Source organism: Arachis stenosperma, chromosome 5, assembly GCF_014773155.1.
Source record: "Arachis stenosperma cultivar V10309 chromosome 5, arast.V10309.gnm1.PFL2, whole genome shotgun sequence".
In the NCBI taxonomy this organism is placed as follows: Eukaryota; Viridiplantae; Streptophyta; class Magnoliopsida; order Fabales; family Fabaceae; genus Arachis; species Arachis stenosperma.
In genome coordinates, this window is record NC_080381.1 from 128,307,048 (window position 1) to 128,322,923 (window position 15,876).

General features: G+C 29.9%; 1 protein-coding gene across 1 annotated transcript; it reads left to right on the forward strand.

The window, feature by feature from the left end:
• The first annotated feature begins 13,363 nt into the window (after positions 1 to 13,363).
• On the forward strand, positions 13,364 to 15,634 carry LOC130981372 (serine/threonine-protein phosphatase 7 long form homolog). The gene is made up of 5 exons (XM_057904962.1): positions 13,364 to 13,441; positions 14,282 to 14,997; positions 15,091 to 15,181; positions 15,268 to 15,530; positions 15,631 to 15,634. Exons 1-5 carry the CDS (start codon positions 13,364 to 13,366, stop codon positions 15,632 to 15,634), a joined length of 1,152 nt encoding a protein of 383 aa, XP_057760945.1.
• The last annotated feature ends 242 nt before the right edge of the window (positions 15,635 to 15,876 follow it).

Sequence of the window (15,876 nt, forward strand, 5' to 3'; positions counted from 1 at the left end):
ATAATTAATCATTAAAAAAGTTTTTTAAAAATATTTTGATAAAAATATAATTTAATTAATAAAAAATAATTTGTTAACGGGTATTTTGGTAAATAAAATTTAACCACAAAAAAATAAAAAATTTTGCTAAAAGATATTTTTATAAAAATTAATTTATTTTTCTTAAAAAGGATAAAGTTAACATTAGTTAATACAAAACAAATTTAAATGAATTAACGAAGAAATTTTTTAAAAATTATAAAGAAGATAAGGGTACATTTTATAAATAGAAAAAATAAAAATATCATTTTAGCGTCTTTTAAAAAAAAGAGTAGAATTTTTTTATTTATTAATATCATATACTAATACAAATTTATGTAATAGTTAGTATGGACGCTGTCCACGCTCATTGTCACCAAATCTAACCCAACATACCTAATTTTAAAATTAAACATATACATATTAATGAATTAATTATGAATATTTTTTTCAAATTTAAATAGAAATATTCACGGTCAAATAATTTTTAAACTAAGTCTGACTTAGTTATATTCATGTACATACACACTCTTCTTCGTAAAGTAAATTTTATATGCATCATTATTTTTTCTTCATTTGCATTGTGTCTTCTTTTTTTTCTTCTTTTTCTACCTCTTCTTTTTTTTTTTCTCTCTTTTTCTACCTCTTCTTTTTCTCTTCTTTTGTTATTTTTTGTTTTTTATTTACTTCTTTCTCTACAAAGAATAATAGTTAGAAGTGAAGAAAAAGAATTTAATGATTCAATACTATTCAAATTTTTATTATGGACAAAGTATCTACTATCAATACAAAGATTTAATGGAATAAAGATTGATATATTAACTAAGAAAAGAAAAAAAAAAAAAATATATATATATATATATATATATATATATATATATATATATATATATAAATTTTGTCATAGATACTGTGTCACGGTTAAAATTTTTTATATTATTTTTATTTTTAATTGATTAAAAAATTTTTGTGTCACAATTAAAAAATTTTAGTACTATTTTTGTTTATAATGTCTTCTAATTAATTAATTAAAAAAAATTTGTGTTATGATTAATAAATTTTTATGTCACGATTATAAATTTTAAGTGCTATTTTTATTTCTTCTAACTTCCAGTTGATTAAAAAAAATTTTTATTTCATTGTTAAGGAATTTTTGTTTCACAATTAAAAAAATTTGGTATTATTTTTTATTTTATGTGTTTTTTATCTTTCTCCTTCTCTTTATCTTTTTATTTTTCTTATTTCGTCATTTTATATTTTTTTTTGTTTCATCTTACAAAAAAAATAAAAAAGTAAAAAAATACTGTAATAATATTAAGAGAAAAAAAAAGAAAATAAGAAATACTAAAAAAAATAGCAGTAATAGAAATCGAAAGAGAAAGAAAAAATAAATAAATAAGTACATAATTTATCATTTTATGTGTGTTATTTTTTTTTAATTTAAAATAATTTAATTAGACTTGATTATTTAAAATGTTTGAATATATAACGTACTAAATTTAAATATGTCAATGTTTATTGTAATGATAAGTATTTGATTATATAGATAATTGTTTTTATTTTTTTATAGCCTCAATGGATATGACCTATACATATAAGATGAAAGAAAAAAAATCACACAATATACAATTAAATAAATGAAGGGGGTAAAAAACATTCTAAAACCTAGTCTCTGCCCAAACCGTCAATATCCCTTCCATTAACACGTAATAACACATTGCAAATCTATTCATTTATTGGATGACTGGATGGTGAACAGAATAAATAAAATCCGGAAGTCCAACCAATAACATCACAACACCTTTTTCCCATTGTAAACTTTTTCCTATACTTTATATTAAAGATAGTAGTCACATTGTAAACAGAGAATGCCTTCTTAAATCAGTATGATATATAGCTTTTGGTATTAATTAGCTATGCTCTATTATTATTAATAATTATTTAATATATATGTTTTCTGTTATATGCTGTTTAATAGGCTTTATGGTCTTCATAAATATGAAATTGATTAGGAATATCAAGTTCTAAACTGATATTAAAGTCTATCTTAATTATGTATTGTTATGTTATTGGAATATTCATTTTATTGATGTCTATTTAGGTTTTTTTTTTATAAAATATAAGTGTATTAAAGATTTTGAATTTAGATCTTTTAAATTTTGAATATTTATTTAAGAGAATAAAGTATAATTTCTCATTTTTAAATATTTTTTTTATATTTTTTTTTATCACTTATGAAATAAATGATGAGAGATAATATTTTACTTTCTAAAATAAAATTCAAAATTTAGAGAATTCAAATCTATAAATCTTATAATAAATATTGAGAATATAGCTTTATATATAATAATCAGGACATTCTTGACTTTATATATGTTAATTATAGGATATATAATTAAAGGTTTTTTATGGCCTAGAAAAGGGAGTTTTAATTTATGACCTCTTTTAAAATTTGTATTTTTTAATTTCAATTTGGGTTAATCTCAGTGTTGTTGTTATGTCTGTAATATTGATTAAAAATGAAACAATTTTATTTTGTTTCTTAATGATTAAACAAAAATAGAGCAACATGTTATTTTTTAGTATACTGAGATGTTATAACTTCTACTGGATTGATTATGCAGAAGACAATTTCATTTTGTCTCTTATCGAATAAAATTAGAAACAGAATAGAGAAGAGAAAATGGCATAGCCATATATCCCGATTTAACCACTGTATGCAGTGTGACCTACATCCAGTTTCCACCACAACTGTGGTGTGATTTTCACTATCTTTCACAAAAATTACGATCCCCAGTTCCCTAGGATTCTATCAAATCTAAGACAAGCCAAACTTCTACCCAAGTTTGATTTAGTTAGATTCACTTCCTAAACTTTCAACCACTAAGTGCTCACCTAACTTAGTAAAAAAAATCTCTCATAATTATGAATACAATACATAAATACAACATAAAGAGTTTAAAATAATTTTATGACTTTTCTCCAAGAATATTTTCTTTGTCTTTTTTCTCAATGGTTTTTTCTATTACCTCATATAATGTCTTTTTCATTGATAAAAAATAAAAAAAAAAAGATAAAAATTGAAGAATAGAATATCCAATGTAAAGCCATGAAGGAAAAGAAGGGATAGTTTGAAAGTTATGAAGACTCAAATAGTGTACTCACTCTCCTTGCTTCAATTTCTAGTCATTTATCCTTTTTAAAGAAGAGTAAAACTTCCAAAATTTGAATTTGATTGAACATCTTTGATTTATTTTTCTTTTCCAAAATTTATATCAGAGGAAAGATGGAATAGTAGTAGTGATTTGAGTTGGCATGCATGATGCATCCTTACCTTACTACTTCTCTTTCTTCCTTTTTTCTTTTAGTTTCAAGGATAAGAGCCATTCATCCATTCTTTAGCTACAAATTTTGTTTTTTACCTTTGGTTTATAACAGTGATACATCATCTCCTTTTTTTATCTTACCTGAATGGTGCATGCACGAGGAAAGCAATTTCAACAAGTTGCAATGAAAGTAAATAGATGAAAATGTTGTTTTAATTTTCTGATTTTTTTCTGATTCAACCGTTGATTTAATTTTTGCTTTCTGCACTAGTTAGTCTCTGACTTTTTTTCTTCTTTTTTCTTTGTTACTTGAATTTGGTAATCACCTTTTTTCTTTTGATTGAACCCTAAACTGAACATCCATTTTTGTTTGAATAAGTTTTTTTTCTTCCTTAACTTAGGGATTCATCACGTGGTTTATTTTTCTGAAGAGAGAGGAGAGTGTTTAGTTACTTGGTTACGGATCAAAGAAAAGATTGTTGCATTCCTCTTTGTTTTGTGATCAGTAACAACCGTCATGGGTTTCAAGAGAATAAAATGGCTATTTTTGGTCTTAGGCCTATTATACTATTAGGTTTGTTTTGAGCAATATTTTTTTTTTTTTTGCACAATGAACACACACATTCATAAATATTTTTGGACTTTCAACTCAAGACTATAATGTTAATCAACATCAAATTATTATTATTATTTTTCTCAAACTCAATAATCTCTCCCTTAATGACAAACATTATAAGATAAAATGAATTGGAAAAAAGTAAAAGAAGTTTAATAATTCTTCCCTTTGATAATTCAAGTTTTAAGTTGATCTCCCCCTTTTTTTTTCGATTGGCTTCCTCTGAATATATGCTTTCCTAACCTGAAATTATTTTCGGAATAGCAATCTACGTAGAACTATAATAAATGATTATTAACTTCAATCTAACCAAAACCAACATTCAAAAGTAATTTAACAATCAGTATAATGCTAAATGAACAACACTAATTATCAATTAAACAGTCAAATTCATTCATCAATTAGATAGCCTAATTCTTCATTCAATTTATTTTTACATATTCACTCCTTTTTTGTTATTAAGGAGGTGAGATATACCCTACACAAAAATTATTAGATACAAAGAAATGTAGCAATTTAAAGTTAAAATTCTTCGAGTCACAATTACAATCATTCAGTTAAAGTAAAGAGTATTAAAAGATCATAACATAAATAGTAGAAGCAGTTCTAAGCATTGGTAGTATAACACTCTTATTATCAAAATGTCACACTTTCGCCTGCACACTCTAATAACGAAGATATTACGACGACTTCTATATACTTAATAATAAAATATGAGCTTTTAACTCAAAACTGTTTCGCTGTTTTCTTTAAAAAAACAAAAATTCTTTTTCTTTTCTTTTTACAAACATGCATATAATTCAATCACAATCTTCATATATATATATATATATATATATATATATATATATATATATATATATATATATATATATATATATATATATATATATATATATATATATATATATATATTATTAAAAAACAAAAGTGCTTTTTCTTTTCTTTTTACAAACATGCATATAATTCAATCACAATCTTATATTATATATATATATATATATATATATATATATATATACCAAACATATATATCATTACAAATCATAACTCCTATTCCTCTTACAAAAATATATAACAAGGCGAGAAAAAAATTATAACTAAGACATATCCAATACAATCAGATGCACAGAAAAAATACCTTAAACTCCTCGTCTATCCTGAAAAGAGAAATCTGTAGAGGATAAAAACCTAACCACACGGTTTCACAAGAGAAATTTTAGAACTATTATAAGAGAATACGTATAAAAAAGAGTATGAATTTCAACCACAACAATTATCGTTCATCTTATGAATCTATTCAAACATCAATATATAAATAATCCAAAAATTCAACTTCATATCTTTATTTATAAAAAGTTCCAATCTCGATAAATCACATAACATTTTAATACATATTAAAGGATCAATCAATCCAAACTTACTAATCACGGTCTCCGGTTCAAGCATAACCAATCACGACCTCTGACCCAACATATCCAACTAACACTCGGTCTCAAAATAGAATTAATAACATGCACAAACAATGCAAGGCAAATACAATTAAAGAGTAGTTATAGTAAGTACCACAATTAACAGTTAGAGAGAATTTATCAGATAGGCAAATCAAAACACTTAAGCACACCCAAACAATGGCAAACAAATGCAGTATGATGCATGTCTGTCCTACTAGCCATGAGCTCACATGTTGGTTAAAGTGTCAGAACTTAACTTAAATCCGGATGGCATCTCCCGGATTAGTCTTTCTGTCACGTATTCCCAGGAGGAATAATTCCGTAGGAGAGTGTCCTACCACCTTCTCTTGGAGGTATACTCAAAGAAAAATATTCTGTGGGAGAGTGCTCTACCACCTTGCAACCAGAGAGAGATGTGGAGAAAATATTTCGAGGGAAAATGTCCTCCCACCTTCTCTACTTTCAACACAAAACTACAAGAGGATGTAGGAAAAATATTTCGAATGAGAGTGTCCTACCAACTTTCCCACTCTCAACTAACAATCAAAAGAGGATGTAGGAAAAAATATTTCGAGGGAGAGTACCCTACCATCTTTCCCACTCTCGTACTACAACAGCATCCTTAGGAGGAATAATTTCAAGGGAGAGTGCCCTACCACCTTCTCCTGGAGGTATTCTCATTCACAAACATGCAAGCGGGACAAGACCACCGTCCTTGTCATTTCAGTAATAACAATCCTTTAAAATTTTAATCTGGAGCAAGTGGAACTAAGTGACAATTCTTGCATCTTACCCATATGTTTCAAAAATCAAGTCTTTATTTCATTTCCATCATAATCATACTTAGACATAACCAAGCTCAACATCAAAACCGCAATTATATAATAATTATATTTCAATAAGACCTCATCATTAATATAATCATAATTATCACTAATCAATCTTAATATTCTTCTCATTCACTTTCATATGTCATTCTTTAATTAATCACTTTAGGGGCAAACTAAACCCAACTTTCAAGCTTCTTAGATTCAACTTAAAATACTTTCAAGATCCTCAACCTTTACCTTATAATTATTAAAATTCACAAATCAATTTTCTAAATTAACAAAACTATAAATATTCAAGTTTTCTTTAACTGAGTTATCAAACTAACTCCAATAATTCATTTTTTCAAATCTATTTGAAACTCCCAAGAACATAACTCTTAAATTAAAATTAATTAAACAAAACTCACTTTTGATTTAACTAAAAATCACTTTTACCCAAAAACTTAGTGCATTCAAAACTAAGCCATTTTTAAATTATCAAATCATTTTCAAATATCAAACCATTTTTCATGGAAGCCGAACTACTTTTTATTTCAATCAAAATTAGCTTCCTTTCAAATATTTTTCTATTAAAATCAAAGAAAAATTACTTGTTCATTTCAAACTTTACAAGACCCTCCAACCATTTTTATTCAACGTTTAATATTAACCAAAACCACTTTTTTTACATTTTTACAAACATTTCAGTAACACCTCTCCTAAAACTCAGACTTTACCACTCTTATGAGTTCTATCAATTACTGCAATCATTGACCTTTTTCTCAACAACAATCAAAACAACAAGATTCTCAATTCATTCAATTTAGTAGCCAAAATAATGTTATTACTATAACCAAAATTTACAGCAAGCACTCAGTCTCAAATATCAGAAAATAGCCACAATCCAACCATCATCATAATAATTCCAAACCAGGCACAGACTCAACTCTATTCATCAATTACTCATCACGTTTTAATTTCACAATCAATACAGTATTATCAAGCAACCACTTCAGCAACAAATAACTAAAAAAATTTAATCGATCAATAAATTAACCAGACAAGCCATTATATTCATTCAAAGTAACTCAATTCAATTCATAAGACTTACAAAATCATAAAAACACATTTTTCGCATTAATATCGACTTGTAAAACTTCTTGAAAGTAAAATGAGATCTAGAAAAAATTCTACCTCGATCACGACTTAACTATGGGACAAACTCCCTTTTATACTTATTTTCACAACAGTCGCAGCTGCAATCGCAACTCCATTTTACTTCCATAGCAAAAGCAGCAGCTTCAATCACGACATGTAATAACAGGAACTCAACTCTATGGCAATAACGCCGCAAAACCCTCAGCATTATATAATAAGGCAACAATTATAGGGGCTTAGAAACAAAAATAACTCACTGTATAAAAAGAAATGAAGACTATGGGGCAGCAGCACCTCGGCAGTGTTTTCGGTGACCACAGCCACAGTGATGAATTCTGAATAGAGTCAGAAGAAGCGGTGGCAAGTTCCCAGCAGTTTCGATGGCCAGAACGATGGACTTGACGGCGGGGATCTCGTCTGACACCAACAACGGCAATGTAACTCCGGTAGTGACTGAGAAATGGCTCAACGACGGCAATGGAGGCACAGTGGCGACTGGGTAGTGACAACGGCGGCAAGTTGCACGGACGACAATGGTGACACGTGAAGACAGCTCCACGGACGGCGGCAGCAGCTCCTCCCTCCATGTCTCCTTCTCTCTCGTGTGGGCTCCTCGGCGACACTTCCCAACGACCGTGAATGGTAGCAGCGGCAGCGACTCTCTCTCTCTCTCTCTCTCTCTCTCTCTCTCTCTCTCTCATTTTCAACTGTGCTCTCTCTCTCTCTTCTTTAACGACGACGTCGACAGCGCGTCCCAACCCTGCCGATGCCATCCTCTTCCTCCCTCTCCTCTCCTCTCTCCTTCTCCATCTTAGCATGTGTGTGTATGTGTGTTGTCCCTGTGTGTGGTGTTTTGGGAGAAGATGGGATAGTTGCTAGGGTTTTAAAGGGAGTGTGAGTGTGTGGTATGCTAGGGTTAGAGTGAGTGTAAATTAGGATTTTTTTAGGAACGAATAATAAAATTAAAGTATAAAGAAATAATTGAAAATTAAATATAGTTCTAATATAATTACTCTTGAGAATACTACTTATTTTCACTTACAAAATTATTTTCTAAATAAATGCTCTAATTCAAAATTAGAGGTAATCAAATAGATTTTTCTTTTATTCATAAAATAAAGTTGATAATCTAACTATTCAAATCATAGCATATAAAGTTTTAATTATTTTTTAACTACTAAATTTTTAAATTATAAAAATAAAAAATATCCGATTACTATGAAAATTATGAGTGCTAATTGATTTAAAACTCAAAACCTCATAACTATCTTTAATTACTTTTTTATAAGATAATTTTTTAAAAATATAAATCATAAATAAATATCAATAATTTCAATTAATTCTTAAAAAAATTCGAGATCTTACAGGTAGAAGAGACAATGGACTAGACATCAAATTTCTCTTCCTCGATTTTCAAGATTTTGTCTTCTTCTTAATCAGATTGCATTGGTTCATCTTTCAAGAAATCAATATACTTTAGAAGTATTTCAATTTGAGTTGATCATATGTTTGGTCAAATTCACAAATTTTTGTATCATGTCTTTCACAATGCCATTGACCAAGTACTTGTTGGAGGAGGATGTACCAACAGCTAAGGGTGGAGGAAGACTTTAATCTTCTTCTTCTTTCATGATAGTGTCCTTTCCAGTTCTAATCCTATTTTTCTTAGATTGTTTTACTGCACTACCACATTTCAGATAAGATGTTCTATTCTTTTGTTTCTCGTCAGTTAGATCAACACCAAAATATTTGAAAAAATATGTTAAAAACATGCCATATATTAAGGAAACATTTTTGTCACCGCAGATACAATCATACATGTGACGTATCATCAAGTATGTAAAAGAGATTTATGCTTTGTTGAGAATGGCATATAGAACTAAGGTGTCACTGAGAGTAACCCTTTGATAGGAACAACTTTGAGACAAGAGAATATGAGTGATGATACGGTACAATTGGGCTCTAATAGGACCTAGAGACCGGTGGTTTGGAATGACACCATCCATGAGAAAAATATTCTGACATATATTGGCCAAAACATCTTTGTATAAAATGTCAAGATCATTATCCCATCTATCAGAAGTGTAGGTATTTACACTTATGTCATAATAATCTAGGGTTTCACTGATTAAATATTTGTTTAAATAAATTTCATGGTCTTTTACATATAAATGAACAATTTTTTCATAATAGTACATGTTAACATAGAACTCTCGAACCAACTCAGGGTAAACTAGTTTTCGAATTTTAAAAAAAATTTTCAGTCCAGATAAACAATATTTTTAACAAAGTTCAAACTCTTTTTTAACCAATGTATCTAAATCAGCTACTAGATGTGTATAACATAAGGAACAATTAGATACTACAGCCCTGTGAAATTCAAAGTTTATGCTTGAAGAGAACTGAACTGGGTCAAAGTTAGAGTGAGGAAGGTTACCAAAATGAGACTTAAAATTAACAGGATCAAGGCTATCATGTTCCTTTACAAAATGAAGAAAATGGTCACGGTTACCTTTGGTCAAACGATTTGGGGATACTTTGGGAGCAGAACATCTTTGTGGACGAGAAGAGGATTGAGGAGGAGGAGATATCGGTGGTTCCTCCGCTACCATTGGTTTCTTTTCCTTGCCCATATTTGCCTTAGAGGTACCAACGTTTGAAGGCACTGTTGACAAACGGCGGACAGTGGTCTTTGTTTATGCCATTGTCTCGTGAACAGATGAGGAGTGTGATGAAGAATGAGAGTAGATGTGGATATAGATGTGTGCTTGATTTTTTGGATGAGGATTTATGTGGACGGTTTGCTAAAGAACCTTTGCGGATAAATTCCTTCTTTCTCGTTATAATGAACAGTAATAAATGTAATTTTTGAGAATGACAAAAGTTCGGTGAGGAAGATGAGCGGGTTCCAATAAGTGACTACAATGAATTCTTAATTTGAAAACACAAAATTATCTTCAAAAGGATTTGAAAAGGTGTTTAAAATTTTTGAATTTAGATCCTCTAAATTTTGAATTTGTACTTTAGAGGATAAAGTGTGATCTTCTACCTTTGAATGGTTTCTCTCTCATATTTATTTTTGGTTCCACATATAAAATAAATGGTGAGAGATTACACTTTACTCTCTAAAGTAAAATTTAAATTTTAGAGAATCCAAATCCAAATTTTTTTATAAATATATGGAAGTAAGCATGTGAAAAGACAAGTAAAAAATATCTTTAAGAATCTGAACATGATTTGACTTGATAAAAAACATAAGAATAAATATTATAGATTTATGATCAAAGATATGATGAGGCTCATTTCATACAATAGAACTTCCTTTTAGATTCAATGGTGGGTTATAAGGAAACACAAAAAAATTTGACTATATTGAGATGTTGTGACTTTTGCTGGATTGATTATGCAGGAGACAATTTCGTTTTGTTTTTTATTGAAGAAAACTAGAAACAGAATAGAGAAGAGAAAATGATACAGCCATATATCCTGATTCAACCATCATGTGCAATGTGGCCTATATCGAGTCTCCATCACAACTGTGGCAAAATTTTTATTATCTTTCACAAAGATTACAATCACCAATTTTCTAGGATTCTATCCAATCATATCTGGGACAAACCAAACTTCTATCCAAACTTAATTTGACTAGGTTCACTTCCTAAATATTTAACCACTAAGTTCTCACCCAACTTAACAAAAAAATTCTCTTAGGATCATAAATACAAAATAAAAATGCAGACAAAAGAGTTTAAAATAATTTTATGGCTTTTTTTCAAAAATACTTTATTTGCCTTTTCTCTCAATGACTTTTTCTATTAACTCACATAATGCCTTATTCCATTGATAAAAAAATAATGAAAGATAAAAATTTAAGAACAAAATATTCAATATAAAACTATGAAGGAGAAGAAGAGATAGCTTAAAAGTTATAAAGATCCAAACAGTGTCACTCTCTTTGTTTCAATTTTTGGCTGTTTACTCTTTTTAAAGAAGAGTAAAGCTTCCAAAATTTGAGCTTGTTTGAACACCTTTGACTTGTTCTTCTTTTCCAAAATTTAGATCAGAGACGCCGAAAAGAGATGAGACAGTAGCAGTGATTTGAGTTAGCATGCATCCTTATCTTACTTCTTTTCTTTCTTCCTTTTTTGTTTTTTGGTTTCAAGGATCTGAGCCATTTATCCATTCTTTGACTCTAAATTTTGCTTTTGACCTTTGATTTGTAGCAGTGATACACAACCTCCGTTTCCTTTATCTTACCCGAATGATGCATGCAGAAGGAAGGCAACTTTAAGAAGTTATAATAGAAGCACAAAGATAAAAATGTTGTTATGATTTTCTTATGATTCAACCGTTGATTTAATTTTTGTTTTTTGCATTAATCTCTGACTTTTCTTTCTCTTTCTTCTTTGTTATTTGAATTTGATAATCACCTTTTTTAATTGAACCTAAACTAAGCATCCTTTTTTGCTTAATTAAGTTCTTTTTCTTCTTTAACTTAGGGATTAATCACGTGGGTTAATTTTTTGAAGAGAGAGGAGAGTGTTTGGTTGCTTGATTACAGGCCAGAGAAAAGGTTGTTGCTTTCCTCCTTGTTTTGTGAGCAACAACATTGTCATGGAGCTTAAGAGAATGAAATGTCAGCTTTTGGTTTTGGACCTGTTATATTATTGGCTTATTTTGATCAATATTTTTTTTTGCACAATGAACACATCATAAATATCTTTGGGGATTTGGATTCTCTAAATTTTAAAATTCATTTTAGAAGGTAAAATATGATCTATTATCATTTATTTCATAGGTGGGACTAAGAAAAAATATAAAAGAGAAAACATTCAATAGTGAGAGATTTAACATTATCCTCTAAAGTAAAATTCTAAAATATAGAGGATCCAAATTTCATCTTTATTTGGACTTTCAATCCAAAATTATAATGTTAATAATCGTTAAATTATTATTGTTATTCTTTCCCAACCTCAACATACATAATTAAATCTATTCAATTTTAATAAAATTTTGAAGAATTTTGTTAACAAAAGCCCTAAGGATATTAGTGATACTATACGATCAAGTTATTTTCACAAATAAATTCAACTAAATTAGTATAATAATTTATCAACAAAATAAAAAACTACTATACATGTCTGAGTGAATTCATGCTTCTTTTTTAAAAAAAATGATTAAACTTAGTTATAAAAACAATTTATTTACCTATTATTTTTCGATATAAGTGATATTTTGTATTAAGAACAATTTGCTCTAAAAGAAAAAAAAATCATAATTGAATTAATTCCAAAAAGCAATTATCATTATGTTCTTAACATTTTTAAGAAATTCTTAACTAATTCTTTTGGAATAGCAATTTCTTTGTTTCCACTAGAAATTAAAAAAAAAAAAGAAACCCTAGTTTGCTCATCACTCTACAGCAAGTAAAGCCATAAAAGTGACTTTGTGATTGGTGATATTGGAAATTGTGATTATGTTATGCTTAACTACATGTTAAGCAATCATGCTTTCCATCCTAATCAGTAGTGTGGTTGACTGGTTTCGTGTGAGAACTATACTAATATACTGTATATACTACTTAGAGCTCTCCAATGCCACTTTTTTAATTTTAATATGAGGGTAGCTTTGGTGTAATCTATCGATATTGAGGTGTGGCGTGAATTACAGGAGTGTGGGGGCTGCGAATTGAAATCGGACGGTCCGATTTGGGGGGTATGTAATCGGACGGTCCGATTACTGGCGTGGATGGTGAACAAATCAGATCGTTCGATTTGCGCACCATGGCCACGCATCGAGCATGCAGGAATCTAGGGAGTGGACCCCTTCTCACATTGGAGTAAAACCCCAGCCTTCCATCCAATGCCCCACTTCGTTCCTCTCTCACTCTCAAACCCTTCTATCTCTTTTAAAATCCATTTTCTTTCTTTCATTGAAGCTTCAGCAGCAAAAAAAATTCAAGGAGGGGGACCAAGTTGAACAATGCCAAGGAGACGAAGAACAAAAGATGTGAATCGTCCAGAGTTACACATTGTTAATTATCTTGATCAACCTAATTATGTAAGTTTATTTTATTAAATTAATTTTTTTTAATTTAAATAATAATAATTGGATTACATGCAATTTTTATAATTAGTGAATGTATGCTGTTAGTTAGTTAGTTCAAGTGTTAGAGTTGTGTAAGTATAATTAGTGAACTAAGTGACATTAATTTATTTATCCTGAACGAGGTATTATTATTATTATTATTATTATTATTATTATTATTATTATTATTATTATTATTATTCTAGTGACCGTTAGTTTAGGTTTAGTTTAGTAAGTTAAACTAGTTTAGATAGTTAATAACCGTAAGAATAATAATAATGTGGTTAGTTAGTAGAATAATGTATGGTTGTTAATTTAATTTCCATATGTGCCCGTACAAGAATAATAATAATAATAATAATAATAATAATAATAATATACAAGAAAATAGTGGGGAATCAGTTATATAAAATATAAATTAGATATTATTAATAGTTATTACTATAAACCAAATAGGATTTAGTTTAGTTTAGATATTGGAGTTAGAATTAACAAATATAATTTTATATTGCTGTCGAGGAATAATAATAATTAGATTTAATTTTAAATTTATTTGAGTTTAAAAGTTCATTCTATCTATTTATATTAAACGAATGGAAATCGTTATTAAGAAAAGGTTAGGATGTAGATATTAGAAAATATAGCTTTTATGGAAATAATAGTAATAAATAGATGTTAATTTTAGTTTTATTTAAGGTTTATTGATTATGTTATGTTGCTTATATGATAATGAGAATGCAAGAATGTTAAATATGGTATGTTAATTAAGCATGGTTATATTTGATTAATGTGATATATGGCTATGTTTTGTAGGCTTCACGAATGTTAATATGCGATCATTATATGCCACCGGATCCATATAATCCAATTGTGGAGGGGCATTTGCGGGAGACTGGATTTTATTACGTTTCGCAGATTGGAGTTGTCCAATGTCAATCGGCATTGGTTAATGCTCTGATCGAGAGATGGTGGCCCGAGACGCATACTTTTCATTTTCTAATTGGCGAGTGTTCCGTGACGTTGGAGGATGTGGCGGTAATTTTTGGGCTTCCGACAAATGGTCTTCCAATTACAGGACCGACTATGAGTAGTTATGAGGCTTTAGAGGTCGAATGCCTCCATCATTTTGGTGTTGCACCCAGGAAGACAGAATGTAGAGGAAGTTTTGTAAAGTTGACTTGGTTTCGGAGACTAAAAGAACATATAGTCTTAGATAATAATATTCAGGTTCAGAGGTATGTAAAGTGTCACATAATGTTATTATTTGGGACCATTATGTTTGGGGACAAGTCTGCGGCAGGAGTGCACTGGAAATTTCTGCCGTTGCTCCGTAACTTCGGCGGGATTAGAGAATTTAGTTGGGGTTCGGCATGTTTGGCGCACTTGTATAGAGCATTGTGTAGGGCTACTCGTGTCAACTGCAAGGAGATTGATGGACCGCTGACCCTTCTGCTTACCTGGGCTTGGATTCGTTTACCATTTCTCTCGCCTATACCAGGCAATCCTCGAGTCTTTTCGCTTGCTAATAGGTAAGTTCAAACATCATCTGATTTGAATAAGTGCATCACCTTTTAATTGAGAGTTTTATCATAAGTTGTTTATAATGGGTTGTTTGATGTCAGATGGCGTAATTGGGACCGTGATGAACGGACTTATAGATATCATTCTCTGGCGCACTATAGGAGGGTATTGGACGATCTGCAGGAAGGACAAGTATGTGATATTCAGTTGTCTTTATATTTTTCATTAGAAGTATTATTATCTGGTGTGTAATACTCTGTTATCTTCAATGTGTTCAGTTTGTTTGGGAGGCTTATGCAGTTGAGCGCATTGAGGCGGGTCTGATTCCGGCTGACATCCTCCACCACTCGGTTATTTGGAGTGCAACCGTGCCGCTGATCTCTTTTGAATGCATTGAGTGGCATGCGTCTGATAGGTTGAGGAGACAGTTTGGTTTGAGTCAGGGTGTGCCTCAGCAAGAGCGGAACCTAGGTCATGCACATGGCGAGGTGTTGACTGGACCTAAGCAAGAGACAGTTTGGTTTGCGTCTCGTTCTTTTAGGTCTTGTATTATTTTAATTCGCACATACTATTTTAATTAGCAGAGTTTATGTAACTAAATATGTTTGAGTTCGTATAACATATTCATATAATGGGTTCAGATAGTCATAAAACAGGATCATAAATTCATATAACAAGTTCATGCGATAGGTTCAAATAACACAAGGTCATATAATAGGTTCAAATAGTCATGCAACAAGATCATACATACATAACACAAGATCATATAATAGGTGCAAACAGTCATGCAACAAAATCATAAATTAATATAGCAAGTTCATGTGGCTGGATCTGCACTTGCACCACCACGTTGACGACATCTGCTACGGCTGTGGCCCTCGGCCCCA